At 42.2% G+C, this 23,828-nt stretch overlaps 1 protein-coding gene and 1 long non-coding RNA gene across 4 annotated transcripts in view; both read right to left on the bottom strand.

Annotated features, from left to right (window-relative positions):
* LOC311264991 overlaps positions 1-10,629 on the bottom strand; it is a 64,124-nt gene extending 53,495 nt beyond the window's left edge. For 2 of the 3 annotated variants that reach the window (XR_014623522.1, XR_014623524.1), the window contains exon 1: positions 10,242-10,629. This is a non-coding gene — a long non-coding RNA (uncharacterized lncRNA). Of the gene's footprint in view, positions 1-7,240; positions 7,370-10,241 lie in introns of all 3 variants that reach the window. The other variant, XR_014623523.1, reaches the window with a different exon arrangement.
* Positions 10,630-16,927: 6,298 nt separating this feature from the next.
* The window catches only part of LOC311274977 (slit homolog 1 protein-like), a 59,692-nt gene continuing 52,791 nt past the window's right edge, over positions 16,928-23,828 (bottom strand). The window contains exons 34-38 of the mRNA XM_084383108.1: positions 21,677-21,831; positions 21,376-21,587; positions 20,878-21,002; positions 20,551-20,759; positions 16,928-20,220 (exon numbers count right to left, since the gene is read on the bottom strand). Coding sequence (XP_084239234.1) covers positions 19,958-20,220; positions 20,551-20,759; positions 20,878-21,002; positions 21,376-21,587; positions 21,677-21,831 — 964 coding nt within the window. The 3' untranslated portion in view covers positions 16,928-19,957. The remainder of the gene's footprint in view (positions 20,221-20,550; positions 20,760-20,877; positions 21,003-21,375; positions 21,588-21,676; positions 21,832-23,828) is intronic.

The following is a 23,828-nucleotide window of genomic DNA, read 5'->3' on the forward strand; positions in this document are numbered from 1 at the left end:
AGAACCCAACAGACATTGAAGTCGTTAGAAAACGCATCTCCCTTAAGCTTTGCTGGGAGCGACGTACGGTTTCGTGAACGTTGACCCTCTCGATATTTTTGCATGCTGGTGTACATACCCCTGTATCAGTCCTTTTGTTCGAAGAGGCTGGTTAATCCAAAAGCGCTTTCTCTGGATGTTGTCCGCAGGACAGATTCTGATGTTTTGAATATGAAATATTGCCCCTAAGAAAAAATCCCTTTCCTGAGAAGGAGCACCTAAGGTGTTTGTTTGTCACTGCAACAGCTTTCGTAGTGGTTTTTGGCTAAAGCTCTTTGCAATCATTTTTTTCCTTGTGTAAAGTAACAAAAAAAGTGTGTATGAGTGTGAATCTGTGTGGCTGTGTAAGAAATAATGTGAAAAGCTGGCTCTTTTTGATTTTCCTCAGTTGTTTTTCAAACAGATTTAAGCCTCAGAGCTGTTTTTTTAAGGAACATTAATCTACCTGTGCTCTTACAGTAACTTAATGGAACAGTGTACAAGTTTGAAGAATTGCATCTCTGAACGTATCCTGGTTGTCTGTAGGAAAAGATGCCTCTCTCTGGGCGCCTTACAGACCCAAATTACATTACCCAGACACCCTCAGGGACCCTTGACAACACTGCTCTCACTCTTATTCAGGTACTTAATCTACACCGAGGCCTAGCAGTGATCAACCTAAACTATAGTTTATTTTCAATAGCCTGTTCCTATGAAGACAAAAAATAGCGCCAAACTCTTAAATGATCAGAAGCAGTTTTTCACACCCTCAGAGTTTTGTTATTTTGTGTTCTACTCATGGGATTATTTCTCTTTTTCTGTTATTAAGCTGTCTCTACTCTATTTTTTGGGGTATTTTTAGTATCTTATGAATGTCAATCTTCTTCTCAGTTCAGGACTGCTGTGTATTTGTTTGCACTCTATTCTCCCTCTGACTTGCATCAGGTGCCGAGGCTTTTATTCTGTGCCAAGCATCGACGTATCCTTCTTGTATTGTGTGGCTACAAATCACCAACGTAACAATGACTTACACCAAGCTAACCTCTTAAAAAACCTTTCATACAAGTGCACAAAACAGTGATTTGGCTTTTTAATAGCCTACACGACCCTTCATACAGGATGTTGGCTTAAAAACCGCAGAACGCTGCAGTTACAGTACCTCATGTTCGGGTATTCGTCTGGTTGAATTGCTAACTTGACAACGTTTTTTTCTCTCCGCCGCCAATGGAGTTACACACAACAGAGGAATGTGACAGATCTGCCTTTAGTTCTTCTTAAGCTTCAGGGAAAACTAACTAAGCCTCTCTCACCGCAAGTGAAACCAGGAAAATGGCAGAGCTCAGCTTGGCGCTGTGCTACCAAACCTACAGAACTGTAGAGCTGTGAAGGAACAAGGCGAGAGATGGAAAAGTCTTGCAGTTTTTAGTGAAATTGTTCTCATTTGTACTTTTTAGACAGCCACTCTTCTCTGCTGTGATTAGTTGAAACCTCTGCTGTATGTCGCTAAGTGTTGGGTTGGATTTTTGGACATCTCCTGTAGACTTTAGTCTGCGTTTCACTAAGAACTAGTCATGCAGAAGCAGATATTTATTGACGTGGATTAGAGGCACAGGAGTGTATTTCGAATTTTGCCGAAACTTTTTACCTCTTACAACAATCAAATCAGTGACATTTGGTGAGAACTGTGTAAAGGCTCTTAAAAAATAAGTTGTATTTTATGTTGTAAGGATCTCTTAAGATTACCTTCTACATTCCTGATGTTGGTTTTGGTAGTAAACTGATTTTGTTGTGATAGAGATAGCTCTGATTGGGTTGGAAACGGCTTGTGATATTTGGGTAGACGCAGGGAGTGTTGTCCAGGGGTTTGGACTCTAGTTTGGATAGAACAACAAACCTCTTTCTTTTCTTCAGTCTCGATTTCTGTCCTGCTGAGGTTTCTAACGTTTTCGTAATCTCACCTCGGTTCTTAACGGGTGGCTGGATGCCCCGCCGCAGGGCCTGCTGGGCTTTTTCCTCTTTTTCCGCTGAGATTTTTGCTTTTGGGTTTGACGATATACCTCATTCCTTCAGTCCAGCGGGCCCGAGGGGGCACTGTACCGATGCTCAGGACGCTCAAGCCCCCTTTCACAATTTGGTCCCACCTGGACTGTACCTCTCACAAACACATAAACACACACCTACACACTTACAGACACACCTACACACTTACACACAGGTTCTCCAAATACCCCAATGGACCTCATTTTTTCAATATCTACTGTTTACAGTTTGACAAAAAAATTGTATAATTTAAAAAATATTTTTCTCATATTGTAGTTTTATTTATGTACAATATTTTTTTGGTTTTCGTTCTTATTTTGTACCTTGTGAGTTGGACTTTTATTCTTCTAGGCTTATATTATCGATGTCCGTGTAAATGAGCACTTAACAAGGATCACAATAATTGGTTTTAGTTTGATTGACTGCACTATTTTGTTTTCTCTTTTTCTCCCTGTTTTGAATGCAAAATCTGATTTTTCTGATTGGGCTAATGAATAATAAATTGTCTCATAATGTCTGTGATTTTTTTTTTTTGACAAAAAGATGAAAGTTGATGATTTTATTTCCTACAGTCCTTTTTTTAAACTTCATTTTGCATTGAACGTCAGGCGACGCTGATTAGATCTGTCTTTGTGCATGTGTAAAATATTTTACTGGTTATGTTATATTCAATTTGTTAAAAAAAGAAAATTGCCATTTTTGCCACACATTTCAGCTGTAATGTTGTGTAAGGTAGTATTCACTGGATGCTAGAACCTTCTTTTCAAAACCACTATTCTTCTAATAAATTTTGTTGTGAAAATAAAATGTGTCTCATTTGTGTTGATTTCTTTCTGTATATATATCTAACTGGTGTTACTGTTTTGAGGATGTCAAGAATTACAGGTGTGTGAGTTTCTCCTTTTAGATAGACATTCATCTACTCCTCCATTCCTGAGTGAAGGCACATGGTTGACCTCTGACCCTTCCCTTCCCCTCCACTCTCTGGGTTAACAGCCTGGATAAAGGAAGAGGTCCCCAAAGGTTAAGTACTCTAAGGGAACAACCAGGAGGTAAAGACAGCATCCGCCTCACAGGCTCGACTTGTTATGAGAGGTATCACTACAGCAGACGCTACATCAGCAATATTATCTTGATTTGCTATGACTGTCTGACTTAAGAATCGCCGCTGAATGAGAAGAAATGCTGGTGAGATTGTACATTTGTCCAGTGTTTTTGTCTGTGATCTTTTGACCTTGAACCCCAAACTTGGCCCGTTTGCTGAGACGCTTCTTGCCGATCTAGAAGTAACTATCAATGTCCATTTACATGAAAGTTTGTGTTAACCAAAGATTACTGAAGTTTATATTTTATAACTTAGAAATCTACTCACACATTATCTGGCCCCCATATAGGGATGGGAACAGATTAGGTTATATTCATACTCATACCACTATCGATCCTGCTTACTGGTCCAATCCTATATAGATTCCCTTTTTGATTCCTGATCAGTTTTTCCAAGCTCGTCGTAGCCTGAAAGCTAGCTGTAGCAACAGCAGGGCTTAGTAATAAGCATTGCCCAGACAAGTACAATGCCACATCGGGCTACTAAATCTAGCAAGTCACTAGTCCAACTGGGGAAGAAGTTTCAGCATATTTCTGGTGTCTTCACCTTTACTCGAACACCGTTTCCTGTTTCCAGTCTGATGTCACTGTATTGCAATGCACAATTGTCGGAAAATGCCGGCATCAACAAAAAAAAAAATTGATAAGCTCAGAGGCATACGACTCTGATGGATTGGACAATTTAGAAACCTGTTTCAATTCCCATCCCTTCCCTGTGACAGATTAAATAAATGTAATGACCCGGAAAGTCCCCTAGACCCATCTATCAATTGTTATGTTCACATACAGTAACTAAACACTAAAGCCACCACTTAACACATGGGAATACAAGTTAAAGTCCTTGGTCCTGAAGCATGGACCCGCTGAGTGTTAAATTATTGATGCATTAACACAAAAGCAGTATTTTAATATTGCAGGTGATCCAGAGGGCGTATTTCAAACACTGTTGGGTTATTAATTCTATAACATCCTTTATATTTTATGAAGTTATTGTTTTGCTATGAACTTTCGACCTAGAGCCATCAAACTTGAGTCATAGTAACTACCCACACTAGTATTCATTCAACTATCAAGACAAAATGCTGATCAACTGCTGCACAATACATGACAGGCCATACTGGAAGGATCACATAAACATTGACAAACTGAAGAAAAAGGCTGAAATTGAAAATATATAGATAACTTTTCAAGTCAAGCAAGTCTCAGTTTGTCGTAAATAAAGTACAATTAATAAAAATATGGTTACTATACTTAGACCGCTCCGTGAACTACATAATCTCACACAACATACGTCATCAACACGGCTGCCGCACCGGCACAGAAAAGGTATCAACAAAAAGGTGAACATCACAATAAATCAGGTCATATGGACAACTGCAGATATGTGAAAGGAGAGTTGGCCAGTCCTGTGAGCTGCTAATATACAGGAGCAGCTCTACAATGTTTAATTACGTGTTTTGACAGTCATATATTTGATTAGTTTGATGACAAAATTGACAAACATCATATGTATATGTATCACAATTCAAGCGGGACCAAAAAGAAAACAAGTGCCCACCAACTGTGAATCTGAACAGACATTGAATGCCAGCATTACGCACTTGACAGCTTTCCATTCTCTGTACTGCACATTAGACATATTTTTCAAAAAGCTTTGCTGCAGATGTGCACTGAGATCCACCACCCAGCCTGTTTAAGATACCTTCTGTTCCATTAGCTGCAGCCACATAATGTAGTTTCTATAAATGGACCTTTAGAAGGAGCGAAAATATGTTTTTCCAGATTTTCCAGGAAAATCTTACTCAGAGAAAATACAGAATCACTAGGTGAACAGCAGCTCTAGCTCTCTATATTAGAGTTGTTGTTTTCTGCTGGCCTCCATCCTACCCTTAAAAAAAAAAAGAAGATAGATAGATAGATAGATAGATAGATAGATAGATAGAGTTACATAAAGCACTTGGTGTATGTAGTGACATGATAAGAGTTTGGTAGTGAAGATTAGATTGTGGTTGGTAGGTAGGGTGTGTGTGTGTGTTTGCATGAGAGTCAGTGATTTGCATCTGTGTTTTGTACATCACAGCATGAGTGACAGAGAAAAAAGACAGTCTTGATGTTACAGTGATAGGCCTATATGATGTACCACCAATATCATATTGATAAAATAATAACAGCATCAAAATAAAATGTAATAATATTATATGATCCTTCAATACTGTGTATCTACTAATACTGAGTCTAATGTGACAATTAAATGTTGATTAATATGTTTCTGACACATTGAAGTAACAGCTGCAGCCTTCTTTATCTGACACGCCTTGTTTTTGTCAATCAAAATACTGCAGGTCGTGTACGACTCCTGAAGCTGATGTGATCAGCTGAAGAGAAAAGAAATCTGTCATACATGTATGTATGTGTGTCGTGTGTATATATATATATATATACATATACATACATACATACATACATGTGTGTATATATATATATATATACACATGTATATATATATACATATATACACATACATATATGTATATATATTTATGTCATCCTATCATGTTACTATCAGAATCACTGTTAATTAGCAGCAGCTGTTTTGCCATACCGCCTGCAATGTTTCTCATTTCAACCAGTGAAAGTGATGGTCAGCTCGAGAAGGAGAGACGAGAGCAGCGCTGCAACACGAACAGGCTGAGGTGGAAAAAAACATCTGATCTCGACCGGCTTTTTCTGAGCTGATATGGTCGATCAGGAAGGACAGTGGCGAGTCGCTCCCGCTCTACCTCTTTCCCTGCTGCACACAACCAACGGATATATATTCAGTTTACAGTTCAAGGTTTTCACCAGTGTACCGCAAGACGAGGCGGCCCACCGGGCTTAAGCTAAGTCCCCCTCGGGCCAAAGCAATGGGGAATTATGAAAGAGAAAGCGAGAGACTGTGTGTGTGTGTTAGTTTAGTTTACTGTGTCTTGCTGGCCAACTGCTGGTTAGAGTAAGGACCTTACTTCAACCGAGGCTCAGTTAAAGTAGTCGATGGGAAATTTCTATTACGGGCTATCGGCCAGTGATGAAAGTATAGCCAATAAGGGAAGCCTCTACACACTGACACTCGGACTGTGTTTATTTCATAATTGTTCCTTGACTTTTGTGCGTCTACTGTGGTTGAGTCGACTAGTAGTAGTTCATCATCCAATCGTTTTGTTTTTGGTCTGTTTCAAAAGGGGCTACATGTAACAATTTCTAGCAATTTACATGTATTAATCACTTTTTGAATTTATTTTTATGTGACCATCCCCGTCTCTCTCTGCTGCCCATACGAGCCTGTGCATGATTTGTTTATGTTGTTTAATGCAGCTGGATTGTGACTTTCTCCAGCGCCTCTCTCCGCTCCGCTGACAGAGAGCAACAGTAGTTAACGTTAGTTTTGAAATGGAGTACGCCATCATAAACTAATGACCTGCTTACAGCACGACACAGAAGTGCCACGGAGTGTTTATTGTTCATCTTTATGACTCTGTTGTGCTGTGGATCCCAAAGCTGCACGGGGTGTTTTATTCTGAAAATTGACCAGATGCACTATGCGGTTTCTCTGTCTGACTTCCTGTCTGGCTCGATCTGATGCGGCTGCAGTCCACCTCCATCAAAAATAGACTGTGTGTATTCTCTACGGAGCAGAGCGGAGCGCTGCTTCTGGGACGCCACTGAAACGGTGGAAGCACGAGAATTTTCTAGAGCGTCTGCAATCGGTGGACGGCTGGGGGGGGTCAGGTGTGCAGAAACTACAGGTTGGAAACTTTTTAAAATAGAGACATTTGAAATTACCTGTGACCTTATTGGTATCAGCTGAAAAGAAAATCCATATCTTCCCTCTGTTGTCACTCTACAAATCTCAATATAATTCGTGGAGGTCACAAGTTTTTACTGTTTACTTGTGTTGCTCGTCTTCACATCAGTGTTGTTCAGTCGGTCGCCCTGGTGCCCAAAGGTTTAATTCAACCGGTGAGATCACTTCTACCGGCGCACTGTCTCTGCCTCTGAGGGACTAAAACTCAATCCAACATCTATTCTCTCTCCAGATCACCTCTCACTCTGCTCGCCAACTCTTTTGTCTCCCTGCATCTCCTCCTCCTCCTCGCTCTCCCTCTCGTCTTTCTTTCCACCTAAGTGTCTCTCTCCCTCTCTCTCTCACTGTGCCTGAGGAAAGAGGCCTCTGCGGTGGATGGAGGCAGAAAAAGACAAATAACTTTTCAGGGAACAGGAAGTAGGTCATCCTCCTATCAAATATTTATTTCTCATACTGTGCCTAAGGCTCTGAGAGGACTCCCTCTTTAGATACTATATGCATGTGTGTGTGCGGTTTCATACTTCGCTCATTTGCACATATATGGCCGCTCATGGTCTGCGTCTGACTGAATTTGACTACCGAGATGTTGAATATTTGGAGGTCTGACCTCATTTTTTTTCATCGAGTCTTTTCTTTATTAAACACATATTGAAATAGCTTTTCACCCCGGCGTCTATACGTGTGTGTTTGCAGTATGCATTCATTTTTGGTCCATTTTTGCAGCGCATAGGGAATTGGATGTTTCAAATTGTGGAAAAGAAATGGAAATCAGGGGCAAAAAATCTGAATAAAAATTCCTAACGTGCAGCCGGGGTCATTGTACTCTGCGCCTCAAGTATGCAGATGGAAAGTGTCACGGTGGGACTCAGATTTTACATTGGAGGCATTTGGTTTCACCTTATATCCTGAACAATTATGGCAAAAGCAGCTCAGCTGAATTGCTGTTTGATTTGTACTGTTTTTTTTAAATAAACAGCAGAAATATTTCCTGCATTTCGTATTTTCTTTACAAGCCGACCCATGGCCCAAAAACAAAGTATGCTCCTCTTTCTCAGGAAAATACAGTTTGCAAAATGCAGGTGAAACTGACTGCATGAGGAGATTAATGAAGAGTTTGGAAAGTGGTAACAGACAACTCCGGCTGCAGACAAAATTATCTAGTGATAGGGAGGTTAACAGGGAACGGGTGGATGGTAGACTGCTGGTAAAGCAGTTGAAAATATTGCTTTCCTGAAAGGTTTGTGCTTCGTTAATTGGTGTTTTGATTCATTATTCTTTGGAACGGTTTTATGACACTTACAGACATTATTTTGACTGATATCTCATCACCTGAGCTCGTTCTCTGCTCTGCTGTCTGCACATTTTTTCACAGATCCACAATCAGTGGGAGCATTATTGATTCACCTCTTGATTTCTTTAATTTACCAACATTAATTAGACAATGAAAAAGTCAGAAAATTGTCTACCAGAGCCCATTGTCATCAGTTTAAAATGCCAACATATTTAATTAACGCTGGTATATATTAAAACAAGAATGGAACCAAGAAAAATGTTGTATTTTTCGTTGATAATTAGTTAAACAACTACTCGCTGAGCAGAATTGCTGACTATCAATTTTAAGTTTATCGACTTAATAAATCAATCGACTACATGTTTCAGCACATATACAGTACATATGTGACAGGACACAGCAGAGAAGGAGCAGAAATGTCATTTCTAGCATTTACCCTCTCCATTAACTGCCTGCTGCCGCCATTCTTTCCAGTGTGAGATGATGGAGCAAAAGTGCAGAAGTAGCAACCTTGTGATAAAGAGCTTTAATGGCTCCCATTGTGTCCTGCTGCACGGTGCATGACAGAAATGTGTGCTGAAGAAAGGGACGAAGTCGAAGCATTTTATGTAAAATATTCTCTTCATTCCAACCTCTACTCTGGAGACACGAACACATCTCCCTCCTCGCTCTCTGTTTTTCAAATACATACTGACTGCTGTGAAAATGTCAGAGGCCCCATCAGAAACCCCTCCCGCTGCGGTGTGTGGTGGCTGGGCCCAGCAAGGCTCCCCATTACTGATTAATAGAACCGCATCAGCTCCATTCAATTAAGACTCAGCGCCAGCCCCATGCGGTCGTCTCCCCAGGCCTGTCTGAGCTGCGTTTAGCCGCTACACACCGAGGACGGCGGCTGCTAACAAGCTCCGATACAGAAACTGATGCAGCAGTGGAGGCTGAACCGCCGTGACTCACTTCACTGTTAACCTACTTTTTTTACATACCGAGTCTGACTTTTCTTTTAAATGTTCTTTCATTGCTCACCTGAAGCGATTTTTATTAACCCCTGCCTCAGAAAGGTGCTGCTCAAATACACTTGTCTTTAACCCTTCACCCACATACAGGACATGAATTATTAATACGTTGCTCCAGCTGCCGATGCACAGTAGCGTTCAGTGGTGATGTGACATAAATCAATTAGTAGAAGAACAGGAACATTATAATTATCGGTTAATTGTTTAAAGTAGGTTTTCAGGTCCTGTACAGAGAGTGTTACCAATCAGATATTAGGATGTTGCATCAGAGCCACAAAGAAGCACATTTTTTAATTTGTTTATTTCATCAGCAATCTGACAGAAAAAACACCGATACCAATAATCAGAAAAAGTAACAGATGCATGTGTGGTTAGATGCAAGTAAAAATTGACTTCAGACAGTAGATTTGTACCTGAGCTCTGCCTGTATGTCAGTGAATGGGTCATTCAGCAACATCCGATCAGTCACAGGTGAACATTAGAGGGTTAGACATCATAAGGACAGAGGATGTCGTTCACTGTTCACACTGTAAAGCCCACTGAGGAAACTGTGATTGTGATTTTAGGCTTTATAAATAATGTTGTATGCATATGCTGTATACTATGGGACAACCCATCACCTGTCTGGCTATTTATCAGATTCAATATTCAGCATTTCTTATCTGATTGTCGATAAAATAAGCCAATTTAAACGTGCACTCATTTGGCTCTGATGCATGTAATCTGAAAAATAACTAGTAACTAAAGTTATTAAATTAATATCAGGGGTAAATAATACAATACTTGCCTCCAAAATGTAAAAGTAAATACTAAAGTAAAGTAACTTTACTGGTTAAATATTGCCACTAACTGGCTAGTTGCTAACCAGTAGCTAACCAGACTGTCACAACCACAGCTCATTAGATTAATCCAGCAGCACAGCTGATGCTCTTACCTTAATTAAAACATCTTTTTTTCTTCTCCCTCCTGAAAGAAACATCCACATCCAGACATTATTAAACCGCCAAATGATGAAGTCCAAAGCCCAGGCTGCTGTTCCGACTTGTGCAGCGACCGTTAGCTCGAGTCAGGTAAGCTAACCGTTAAGCTAGCTTGTCGGTTGGTTCCCTCTGCCGTTAGCCGGTTAGCTTCCGCCTCAGCTCCCGGACACCGTCTCCGCCGTCCTCTCTTGTTGTTCAGGTTGTCTGATAATTCATTTATTTCTTTCTCGCTATAAAAATGTAAACCTGCCGCTTTTTCTCCCCTCAACTGGAGTTTGTTTAGCCCGCCATGATCACCTGTCGGAACAACCGGAAGCGGCACGACGTTCAAGTCTGCGTGTGCGCGCGCAGCAGCGACACCGTGTGGCGGACGGTGGTAACGACACAATAATATAACAGACCTGCTGTGAGTGCAAATATATAATCTGTTTTAATTATTAAACATTTAAATCTACAAATCAGCCTCTTAGCATGTATCCCCCGCTGAGTGTATGGATTTATAGTAGGCTACATTACTGCACCACAGGAGCCACCATGATATCATAAATTAAGTCACATTTTTCTGACTAACAGTTAAAAAAAACTTACATATACATCCAGCCTGAGGAAAAAAACAACTATTTATAGATGATTATAGTGCTAAATAATCAATTGGAAATAGGGATTCTTGTATTTTATACTTATTTTTTCATATACTGATCAAACCATACATGCTTGTTAAGCTTTAACTGACAGGTGTGGAAATTATAAGTTCGTATATTTCATCATGTTCGTTCCATCAAACACTGAGCGCTTTAGCTATAAAGGAGAGGCTGCGACGTAGTGTTTTGATTTGTGTCTGAGCTCATTCACTTAAATCATTTCCATTTATAGTCCCAGTTTACAGACGTAAGAAAACAAGAATCAAATTAACTCATATCTCTGAAGAAGCAAAACTTTTTTTATTAGTAATCATGCAATTTACAGCAAGTCTCTTATTTTCTCTTCCTGCTGAGCGCCCACTTCGTCTCTTTCCTCAGCGTTAATTAATTTAAATAATTAATCGTGAAACACGCGAGGAAAAGCAGGACGCAAAGTCAACGTGTTTGATTAATTTTTCATTTTCCAAAGAAACAGTTTTGATCTGGAAGATAAAACTCACAATTATGACATCTCTAATTACTTTTCCCAGATGTAGTCTGACTTAAAGGTGCAATATGTAGTTTTTGGAGAAGAAATTCAAACCCAGAATATTAATATTTTCAATATTAATAAGGTAATAATACAAACGCAGGGTCCGCCACATATAAATAAAGTAAAACAGTAAGAAATTGTGTGTTTATTCAGTCATGAAAAGAAAGAGAGTTTGTTTATTTGGCAGAACTACAGAATGCTCCTTTAAATATCATGCTGATGAAGGTTCTCAGTCACCCAACTGGAGGTTTTTTAAACCCTGTAAACATCTGGTTTACTCATTTTTGTCAAAATTCAGACTGTGATCGCAGAGAATCTGCTCAAAAGTCGTCATTATTTCATGTTAAAAGTAGAATTACAGAGTAAAATAACCGTATTCATTCACACAGCACGTTTCTATACGAGAGATCACAATGTGCTCCACAGTGAAAGACATGAAAACAAGACATAAGATAGAAGACGGATTATAAAAAGGTTTCCTTGAGCCACAAATTACACGATTCTCTCACTGTCTTTGCTCCAGTGTGTTGTCAGAATGTGAGCGTGAATGTGAATGAGGCTTCAGTCTGCAGCCTTCAAGACACTGAACCAGAGACCTCCGCGCCAACACGTCTGATTGGACGTCTTCAGCTCTCTGAGCGATGTGGCCGTGACACAAAATAAAAGCAACGCACTCAGGGAACGAAATGAAAACCTCATAATCGCAACTTCATCTGACACTGAAAGGAGAGCAAACGTTCAACAAGGTCAAACCTAATTGAAAATGATTGAAACACTGTTCTGTGGGGGACTGATGGCAACCTTTTTCTTTCTTTCTGTCGTTCGTCTCGATCAGGAACTCCTCCCAGGTCACCTTGGTAGTTTCGACTCCTTCTTTTGGCAACTGCCTGAAATATTCAGTTTGCCTCCGGCGCTCTCAAACCCCTCCCCCATCTTTTTTTTTTTCTTCTTTCTCTGTCACTCATCCCCCCAACCTCCTCTCCTAACTTCTTTTCTCCTCCTTTCTTCTTCTTCTTCTTCTTCTTCTTCTTCTTCTTCTCCTCATCTTTTTAGTTATTTTTGTTTGCCTTCATCCCAACCTCCTCCTCCTCCTCCTCCTCCCCCTCCTCCCTCCAATTCATCCTCTCTTTTTCATTTCTTTCATTTTTTGCAGTTCACTGTATTCAAGAGATGCAATAGCCGCAGGGTGTGTGTGTGTGTGTGTGTGTGTGTGTGTGTGTGTGTGTGTGTGTGTGTGTGTGTGTGTTTCGGGCCGCTGGCAGCGAGAGGTTATACAGTGGATCCAATGAGCACCTAGAGACCACTAACCATGATCATATCAATAAAAGGACATCTGCTCTACGGCAAGAAAGACCTGAACAAGGGGAGAGGAGGACGAAAGAGAGGGAGTGTGTGTGTGTGTGTGTGTGTGTGTGTGTGTGTGTGTGTGTGTGTGTGTGTGTTGATGGGGGAGGAAAAAGAGGAGGAGAGGCAGGGAGGACGGGAGTGAACAAAGAAGAAGAAGAAGAAGAGCAGAGAGGATGAAAGAGGATAAAGATGAGCAAAGAAGCACAAGAGACAGGTGAAAGTAAGAAAGGAGAGGAGGAGGAGAAAGGAAAAGAGGGAGAGTGTGGGGGAGGAAAAGGAAGAGGAGAGACGAGGGATGTGAACAAAGAAGAAGAAGAAGAAGAAGAAGAAGAAGAAGGTGGTTGAGGAGGAGATGGACAAAGAAAAGTAAGGAGTGGAGTGGACGATAAGGGAGAGGAGAATGAATGAATGAAATGTGATGAATAAAAACTGAGCGTAGAGAAGAATTTAGAGTAAAAAACAAAGAGGGGATGAGAAGAGAAAACAAAAGAAACGAAGAGCTGAAATAAAAAGAAATCGATAAATGACAGGAACGTAAACACAAGAAGAAGAAGGGAGAAGAGAAATAAAGAAAATGACATAAAACTGTTCAAAGGAGCTGAAGCTGAGGATGAAAAGATGAGCAACCTTCTTTAACGTGAAATTCAAGGACTTTCCAGGCCGAATTCTTTTCACTTCAAGGACCCAACACAACAATAGTTTGAGACATGGATCGAGGTTTAACTACAGCTTTGTTTCAACTGTGCTGCTGTGTTGCAGAGACGGCAGACAACTGCAGTAGACACGCAGAACATATCATATCTACTAATGTTAAAGGGAAATTACAAAAGTTTTAGAGTAGATCAGCTGCGACACGCCAATCCTTCAGGGCAACTGCGTCAAAGTAACGTCCACTAAAAGTGCTTTCATTCGTCACTGACCCTAACCTGATTGTTTGTTCAAAACAATCTGAGCCTGTCGGTGGCAAAAAACAAGAACTTTCAGTGGACGTCACTTTGATGGTTGCTCCAAAATTACGTTGCAGGTGTTTAAAAGTTAAAAAATATCAGAATTCCCCTTTTAGTAAAAAAAACAACACACTTTAAGTCCTCTTCTTTCACAAATTAATAAATCCAAGCACTTTCAATGTCTCTTTCTGTCTATTTCCCAATACTTTCAAGGCCAAGACTCCTCGTCTCGTGGGGATCCTGGACCAGTTGAACTCGAGTGTTTCTCCTCTCTGCGGTTGTGATGTCAGGACTTATTTACTATTTCAGTCCTGCAATCAAAATACAACAAGAAGATGTGAACTCTGAAGGCCAAACAAACTTCTCCAGTGGATTAAAGTCCTCAAACTTTTCTTCAGCGGCACAAAGAAATATACGAGCTTCTTCTGATAAACAAGTTGTAAAGGAGATTGATTTATTTTATGATACCTGACAATAAGTCCGAGCTCATCTTCTGAGCGAAACCCTGAACTCTAATGCTCGGGGTAAATTAATTATCTAAAACACAACACTAATCTACACTTTCAAAAGAAGAGACGGGAAAAATAGGCTGAGAAACAAAAGGAGTGCAAGAGTACGAGTAAGGAGAGAGATGAGGAGACGAGAGAGGAACAAAGGAGCTCATTCAACGAGAGGAGACGGAGAGGATGGAGTGATTAGGAAAGGACACAAGAGGTGAAGGCAGCAAGAGGGCAAGGACAGGAGAGATGAGGAGGGAACAAAAACAATGAGGAGGAGAGGAGAGGAGAGGAGAGGAGAGGAGACGAGACGAGAGGAGAGGAGACGAGACGAGATGGGACGAGAGGAGACAAAAGGAAATGAGGAAAGAAGAGAGGAAACAAGAGGAGAGAGGAGATAAGTAAAGGAAACACGAGGAAAGGGACAGCCGGGTATAAACACCTCTGACTCTGTGGACAACACTGATAGTTGGACAGTTGTGTTGAGTGTGTGTGTGTGTGTTGAGTGTGTGTGTGTGTGTGTGTGTGTGTGTGTGCACGTGTGTGTGTGTGTGTGTGTGTGTGTGTGTGTGTGTGTGTGTGTGTGTGCCCTCTGCAGGTGTTTAAAACCTGCCGCCCTCTGCTGCTGTCAGACGTTACAACATGTTACAACATCAGGGATGCTAATAACTGGGCCTGGGACACAACATGTCGTATAACAACAAACTGGTAAATCTGTAGGTCGAAAGTTAAACTGTTACCTTGGAAAACTTCAAAACTATTGGAAGGTACTGGTCCTCTCAGCAGTGGGAAGTCCTGGAAAAAGCTTGTGAGTGGACCTGGAGTTAGGATGGTTTCTCAGAGACGGGGCTGGGCTCTGTGGAAGAGTTACTGTGAGTCAATCATTAACTTTTATTGATGACGGGAAACCGAACCACAGTGCTTTTAAACTATCTTGATATCTGACAGTTTGTCTGTTTGACAACAACACGTCTGTCCCCATGAGCTGGACAAGTGCTGATATAGATAATCAATACGTCGATCAATATCTTCACTAGTGATACGTTATTGATACACTGACTCGTTGACTGTCTCCTTCCTCACCCATCAGCACATACATGATGCTGACCTTATGTTTGATTAATTATTAGTTTGTATCTTTTATTTTTTATTTGTGTAATATTTTAATTTCCCATCATTCCCATCACCCTTTGGTCTCGTGTGCTGTTTAAATAAAATCATGATTATTATTATTAATTTGTTTTTAGTGTGTTTAAAAGTCTTCTCAGCTTTTGGACATTAGCTTTCCGGTCTTGAGTCTCGTACTGGTTTCGTTCAGATTCAGGATGTTTACATTGAACTTAAAAAACAAGAACGACTTATTTATATTTTTTATATCTGCACGATCATAATATCACTCAAGTTTCTGATTATCTGTGTCGATGCAGGAGTGTCTTTACCGCCTCCATCCAACCAGCTATCAGGCGTCTACCTGTCAACATGTTTATGTGCAAAAATCTGGGAAACTAACATGCACGTAAATGTACTCACAGTTTATATTTAAACAGTATTTGTGTGTATAGATTATGTAGATTTGAGGCTTTAAGGCACCGTGATCCCTTTTCTTTGCTCTTTAAACCAGCAGTCGTGTAAAAAATGGACACGTTCGTGTCATTTTTGTCGGCGTGCAACTGTAATTCAGACAAACTCAACCAGAAAGAGCCAATTTATTAGTTTGTTTCTCTTTTTTCTGATTTAATGAACCAATTTCCCCCCAGAGATCGAATACATTTCCTCTTTTCATCTGAGTTTCGCCTCAACATAAATTCCTCTGAATGAACTCAATGATACGGGTATTTTTAGCCAAATTGGACGCATTGTTTCTCTTCATGCAGTTTGGAGATGAAACACCTCGGTTATCCTGCGCGCGATCAATCGTCTCTGTCAATGTGGCCGACAATCAGCCTGCCATTTTTCCATCGCCGTGTGTGTGTTTGTCCTTTGTGTGCGGCAGCAGATCGTCGGTGTGAGAAGATGTGAAGGCTTTATTGGAATCGGGGGGTTGGGAAGGTGCTGCTGCCATGATTTTATCCTCCTTTAAAGACAGAGCAGAGCAGAGGAGAGGAGAGGAGAGGGGGGAAGGGGTAAAGATGGTGGTGCAGGGAGGTTGAAGGCGGGGGTGGGAGGCCGGTTGGATGGGTTGCAGAGGTGGAGGTGGGGGATGCAGCAGTTTGCACTAGAGAGCAGACTGGAAGGGTGTGTGTTTCAGTGTGTGTGTGTGTGTTGGGGGAGGAGGGACTCCGTCAAAGCCGATGGGGGTATATATTATGTTTTATGGTTACGCGGGGACGCATAAATCACTGTTTCATTAAACGGCTTCAGTCTCAGAGCGCTGCCCCCTCCCTCGCATCCCCCCTTTTTTCTCTCCCTCCATCCTTCCTTACTTTGTCCTCCATCTTTCTCCTCCTCCATCACTCCGTCTACCTCTCTTCAGAGTCTCCTCTTCCCACCCACCCGCCCCACTATCCTCCCCTTTCTCTCTCTCCATCTCCACGAGCTGCCATCGCCCATCGACTTCAGCCCCGGACACTAGACAGCCGTGACACAACGAGGTCAAAGGTCAGGGCAACAACAACAAGAGAAACCAGAGCCAGTGTCAAGGTTGAGGAGGAAAGAATGGAGAAGAGGGAAACAATGGAGGAGAAACAGCTCTTTATTTAAATAAATAGGAAAAAAAAGAAGCACTACTTGGCGTCTGCTTTCAGGTGAGACGACATGAACCCAAACACTAACCCCATATTTATTTTTTTTCTTCCTTTTTTTCTTTTTGTAAAATTCCCATCAATGATGCGAGGTTGGTCTGGAAACAATTTTTTTGGCAACTTAAAAAACAAAGGTTTTTTTCTCTACAGTCTACAGATGATACAGTGACAACATCCTCTTCAACATATAAAAATACTATGACAAAATCAAATGCATTATAAGCTTAATGTATAATATATATTACAATCTGTTAGGCTGTTACTGTGTGTAGATGTATTGCAGTTATAATAATAATAATAAAAGCTACATTAGTTTGAATGTGATTCATGACAACAACGCGGCTTTTATGGAACATCCAACTAAAACAAAAACAAATAAAAACATGTTAAAAATTAATATCACGCACCTTTATTTTAGTTTCACATCCATATAAATAACATGTCATCATATATAAAAGCTACATTTTTTTCTGTGTGGCATTTTTCTGTGAAGCGTTCACTGGCTCGTCTGACAAATCGGAGGAAGCGTTTGATCCGAACAAACGCGCTGCGTCGTCGTATAATGAAGCTCATTATGGGGGACAGCGTTCTTGTTGTTGGAAGCGTCTTACAGTGACAAACACACACACACATACACCCGCACACACACACACACACACACACACACACACACACACACCACTGCATTTCTATACTTGTGAGGACCCTGACTCACATAATACGTCCCCTTACCATCACAGCTAATCCCAACGTTTTCCTCTGGGCTGGACCAGAGTTTGGATTGGTTTCCTATAAACTTCGCTCTCGTCGTACTATTCCACCTCATTGCAGAGAAGTCTGTCCTGTCCGAGTCCGTCCTATAGTGGTATCAACATTTTATCATTATGTCTTCTCTTATCGTGCTTTTCCAAAGTGTACACATTCACATTTAAGAAAATGACTTGGTCTGGGTTTCTTTTGCATAATTAAAGTGTCATCTCATCGGCCTGTCATATCAGAGGAAATGTTAATATCCGGCCAGTGTCAATATTTCATTTTATCAGCAGATAGCGATGACGTGCTGATATTATGGTGCATCCCTATTAAAGATGCCGCTCCTCCAGGCTGTGAAAGCAGCTTACTGCAACCCATTTCTATGTTTGTTGTTTAGTCGTGACCTCTAGTGGCCGTAGTAATTATTACAGCAGCAGAGGAGGAAGTTAGGCGAAGTAACACAAAAAATGACAAAGCCCACATAGAGAGGAGGTTGGCGATGGATGGTCGGGTCAAAGGAGCACCAGGGCAAATGATTAAGATACATGTGAAACGTGAAGATCGTTCCTTCTTGCTTTTAATGTAACTACGTATTAATACAACAGTGTTAATTTTATCCTGGTGAGTGCTGGCAGAGAAGCACTGCTGTGCACGAGGTATCTTCCGTGTTTCACTTCTACCAACAGCTTCACGTATAAGATGAAAATATAAGTTTTGTTAACGGCTTACTGCACTGCCCTCAAGTGGCCGTAACCATCAAAATCTGGTGTTAGACACATAACAGAGCTGAGGTTTCGACATGCAGCTCCAACTTTAACTCAAACTTACTCTAAAACCAATTTTAAACCCTGAAAGAGACCTGTGAACAAGTGGAAACAGACAAAATCTCCTCATTCTCAAGGTCTACAAAGATCTGGTCCTCACAAAGATAGAAGTGCGCGCACACACACACACACACACACTCAGCCCCCCCGCCCCCTGCCAGTGGAAACTGGGAGGACGGGCGTCTGGCGAGCAGCGACGGGAACGTGTCATGACCCCTCTGCTGTCCCCTGTGAACCCTGTCACCTCTGACCTACATGCTGTGTGCGGTGAGTCGGTGACCCTTTTATTTACATTGAATTCGCCTTAAACTCAATGACACGGGTTTATTTTACAATTTAGGGATTTTCTATTGTGAGAAAAGGTTTCATTTTTCGATGAGTGTCATTAATTTAAAATGGACCAAACCGCCCAAACCACAGCCTTCATCACATTACTGTCTACATTGAATTTACCAAATTTCCTGTGTTGTGACATTGTGCAGGACATCCACTCCTTAATAAGTAATATCTTAACTCAAGTTACATGGCCTGTTTACATATTTCTGTACTCTGGGTTGTGTCTTAAATAATCTACAGCTTCCAGTATTTTCCAGTCTGAGAGTATTTGTGTGGTAATGAGTTGGCGGTTAGAAATACTAGAATCTTTGAGAGTCTACGGATCATTTCACAAAATTTGCGAGGCTGATGACGGGCTGATGTTTTCACCTTCAGCACATTACGTCCGCCTCACACCTGCTGAATAACGTCGATTATTTAAAGCAGCAGCGGAGGAGAAACATCAGTCACGTCTGCAGGAAACAATACTTCAAATGTCATTTTCTATCACCTTCCTTTATCAGACTGACACACCTCAGTGCTGCTGTGAAGTCTGACAGGCCTGACAAGCTTTTTACATTTCAGATAAAAACTGGAGTGAAATTTAACACTAAGAAACCTTCAATTTCATAAACGAGTCCCGGCTTTAATTAGTACCTTTATTTTGTGCGACCGTCGTAGCTGTGAGGGAATCAAGAGCAGCACTTCACCGGCCAAACATCCGGGACACATACAAAAAGGCATACGGAGGCTTTTTCAACACACGAGTATTAAAAATGAGCTGGAGTTAGGTAGTTAGCGCAGGCTCTCCTGCTGCAGGTGAAGAGGAGGAAGATGACGATGAGGTTGACTCGTTGATTTCATGACTCGAGAGGGAAGAACTGTCTTATGTTACAAAACGTCGTCTGTGCGCCGGAGCACACCAAACAAACAGAAAATGTCAGTTTATCAGTGAGAGAATCCCTACAGTGTGTGTACCTCTTTAGCTTGGTGTGTGTTGTGTCTGGACTTGTGTGTGTGTGTGTGTACGTCTGAATGTGTGTGTGTGTGTGTGTACCATCATTCCCACAGTACTACACACAGTCCTTGCAACCACACTCCACTGGCTTCTCCACGTCTTGCGTGAACGAGGTCCCGTCGTCGCACTCGAAGGCGAGCCGCCGGCGTCGGACCCTCAGGGGGGCGCAGCAGGAAGCGGCGGTGGCGCCCGGCTCGGTTCCCGCCTGGCACCGGCCCCGGCATTCGACCCAGGAGAAAGGCTTGGACGTCTGGCAGAGGACGGTGCCGCGCTGCAGGCGGTGGTAATCTCTCACCGGCTCGCCGCGACACGGGGACTCTGTGGGAGGTGACACAGAGGGGTTAAGAGACAACCAGGCCTCAGAAGGTAAAGGGTCAATTCACCCTTTTGACGTCCTGGGAATGAGACTCAACAATCAACTATCTTTGTGGTGCGTTCAGGAACAGCTGGGACAAATCCTACTGAATCTACCTTTAACTTTAATAGTCTTTGAATTATATTAATATGACGCGAGCTTCAGTTTGCTTTGACCACAAATGTCCTTCAGAGGGAGACTTTTTACTCTGATACTCTGAGTACATTTCAGAGCCTGTACTCTATTACTTTTACTGGAGTAAAGAAGTACTTTTACACAAGTAATATCCTCACCTGTATCACAGCTCTCTCCGGTGTATCCCTGCTCACAGACGCAGCGCTCTCCGTCTTCTGTCTCCTCACACCGGCCATGCAAACACTGCAGACTCTGGCACGAACCCTCCGGCTCCCCCTGCAGGTTACACAACGCACCTTGATATCCCTGCTCGCAGTCGCAGCGGTACGTCTGCGCGTCCAACGCCACGCACACACCCTTCACACACCTGGATTCAAACAGATTTAACAGAAACGTTAAAAAGTGTCACAGTACTTTATTAAAAAAAAGACATGTTTGGAAAGTGGACACATTTCAAAGTAAAGTGCACTGAACAAACCACTCACTTGCTGCCTTCACACACATTGACACCAGTTGCCGTGGTGACAACATCCGCTCCAGCAAGGCCTCCTGTTATTGGCTGGTCACAGTGCTGTCCCGTCCAACCTGGCTGGCAGTGACACTGAGGACCCTGTGAAAGACGACATGTTCATTACCTTGATAATGCAAAAAAAAAAAAAAATCGATCTTCTCCTCGTCGGTCTCCTTCATTCTGTGTCCCTCAAAGTTTTCCTACTTTAGCAACAACATCCAGAGAGAATGAAGAGCTTTTACAAACAAGCCTGTTCGCTGTGACATCCAAGTGTTCTTCACATCGGGCAAGAGAGCTCAGCGATGGGAACAAGAAAACAAGGACGTCGATAAACGTGATTCTGATGCTTTTTTGCGTTACTGAGTGTTTTTTCAACCAATAAATCCATTTCATGTTGTTGAGCAGTGTTTCTTTATTACCTTCAGGCCCTGACCCTACACAGGCCGCTGTATGTTGGTCGACCGGTTCCTACCTGTGCACCGTTGGGCTGGCAGATGCCGCGCAGACAGTAGAGTTTGCGGCAGGCCTGGCAGCCCGGCACCACGCCCGGCTTCATGTGGCTGCGGGTGAAGTCCTGCAGCTCGTGGTTGATGTAGAGGTTCCTGATGCAGCCGTGGAAACTGGACATGTTGAGGGTCTGAGACGAGAGACCCAGAGAGACGGGCATCACCTCCTCCGGCATACCTGCAGAGACGGACAGAAATCAATCTGGTGACGGATGTTTCTGTCTCAGTTCAGGTGTGTTTACCCTGCCGCTGCCTCGCTGCTCTTACCTCCTACGTACAGAGGCGCCTCCCCCGTCACCGGCTGGCTCCGGCCCTGGCTGTCCAGAGTGGTCGGCTCTCCTCCGTCCACAGACAGGTTCACCATCCGGTTGAAGGTCACCAGCTCGACTGTGTGAAACTGCCCGTCGTTCACCGTCTCAGTGCTGCACGTAACAGGAAGTTTTCATACTAAATCAACACTGCAGGAACAAATACTTATACTTTCTATTCTCTCTTTCCCCCTTTTTAGTGTAGATGCACACTCAAACCCACACACTCTTACCTATGCCCTGGCTTTATCAACGTTCTTGTACTACCATTATGATTTGTCTTGTCATTGTTCGGCTGATTTTTTTATATGATTTTATATTTTAGGATTTTGTCATGTTGTCTAGTTTTGTGTTTATGCACCAACAAATGAAAAAAATCTCTCCTTTCTTGGTAGAATATCAGCATCAACAGTTTTTCTTTTTTAAAACCTTCATCAGCTCGCCAAAAATAACTCCCTAGTTCAAGTTTTACAGTCATGTACACTGCAATTAGAGTGAAGCAGTGGGAAATGAAATTGTTATATCTAAGGCTGCTCCCTACTGTGCTCTTACAGACATTTATAAAAAAATATGTTTAAGGAAAATCTAATCAGATGCCAAGACATAAAACAGTGTAACCGCTAAAAAAATCAGCAAATTATATGATATTAAATAAAAACTGAAGCCTCCCAGTGATGGAGGCACCTATCAGTCAGTTAGTGTCGAATGCTTGATGTGCACAGATGTTCGGATCAGGTTAAGTAGGTCAGTTCTGCTATTACACAGTATTCAAAGTATTCATCACATCTCAGTATTTCTTCAGTTTTCTTCATCTTTTCTCTTTTCAGATGGATTTTAATGCTCTCAGCCCCTCCTCTCTGTGCTGCTGCTTATCAAACAAATAGCCTCTGTGTGTGTGTGTGTGTGTGTGTGTGTGTGTATCTGAGCCTCATCCTCCTTAACAGTAAACCATCCAAACATTTAAGCACTCGACACCTGATCAAGTGGACACTCAGACTCGAGTGTCCTCTGGCTGAGTCTGTGATTAAAGCAGAATAACCGCACTGACGACGTCGTCTGTCCACATTCCCGAACGCTGCAGGACTCGCTCTGAGCAGCAACACTGACCGCGCACTAACGCCCTCTGAGAGGCGTTGCTGGGCTACAGCGAGCTGAGAGGCTGCCGAGAGGCCTGACGGGCGTCCAGTGGATCGCTCGGCTCAGCCGGCACTCAGCTTTCAAAATGTGGGGATGAGAAGGCACTAATTAACCTGCAGCTGCCGGCTGGAGCCACGTGGTTAACTGTGATGTTGAACGTTGAGCTGGTCAGGTTCAGCAGACGGCAGACATGACTGTCACACAGAAATAATACAGTATGACTCAGCTCTCACAATGTATTTCTGATTTTCTCTGAACTAATGGGGGCTTTTTGTCATGGACCTGCACCTTCACACCTGCTGCAGGTGAATGACCCGCTTGTATATGAATCAATATCTGCAGGTTTATCTAAGAGCTCTGGTTTTTTAATGGTTGAAAAGTAGATTCAAATGTGAATGGCAGTGTGTAATGGATGTACTTTTTAATAAAATGCAATTGATTGTTCTTTTGGCAGGATGTTCTTTTGGCAGGATGGTTTTTGCTGCAGGTAGGAAACCTTTTATTGTAGCAGATTTTATTTGCCAAGCTTTGGAGAGAGGGCAGAGCATTTTTTACCACCAAAAATGTGTAGTGAATTTAAATGTTTGACCACTGCTACTGCACTCTTAGTCCTCAGAGAGTATTAAGTGTGTTATATCGGCTCTCTGCATGTTAACGGTCTTGAAGTTGAGAGGTCCACACCAACGGGAGCTATGGAGTGTCGACTCTTGACATCACTACGTCACCATGTCAGGCACAGTACAAGTGAAGCCAACTGGAAGCTGAAAACACAATAGAGCCGACCGGAGAGACAGTGAGCCGTGCTGGCTCAGGCGTGCGGGCGCTGACCAATCAGAGCAGACCGGGTAGTCGGTGTGGGGGGTCTTATAGAGAGCGTTTCAGACAGGGGAAGCACAGGTCTGCCGCACGAGGCAGTATGAGAGAAATTATGTGTTTTGGAGTATTAAAGCATGTAAACCTATTCCAGTAGTAAC

The sequence above is a fragment of the Pagrus pagrus genome (genome assembly GCF_965226575.1).
Source record: "Pagrus pagrus genome assembly, chromosome: 2".
Lineage (NCBI taxonomy): Eukaryota > Metazoa > Chordata > Actinopteri > Spariformes > Sparidae > Pagrus > Pagrus pagrus.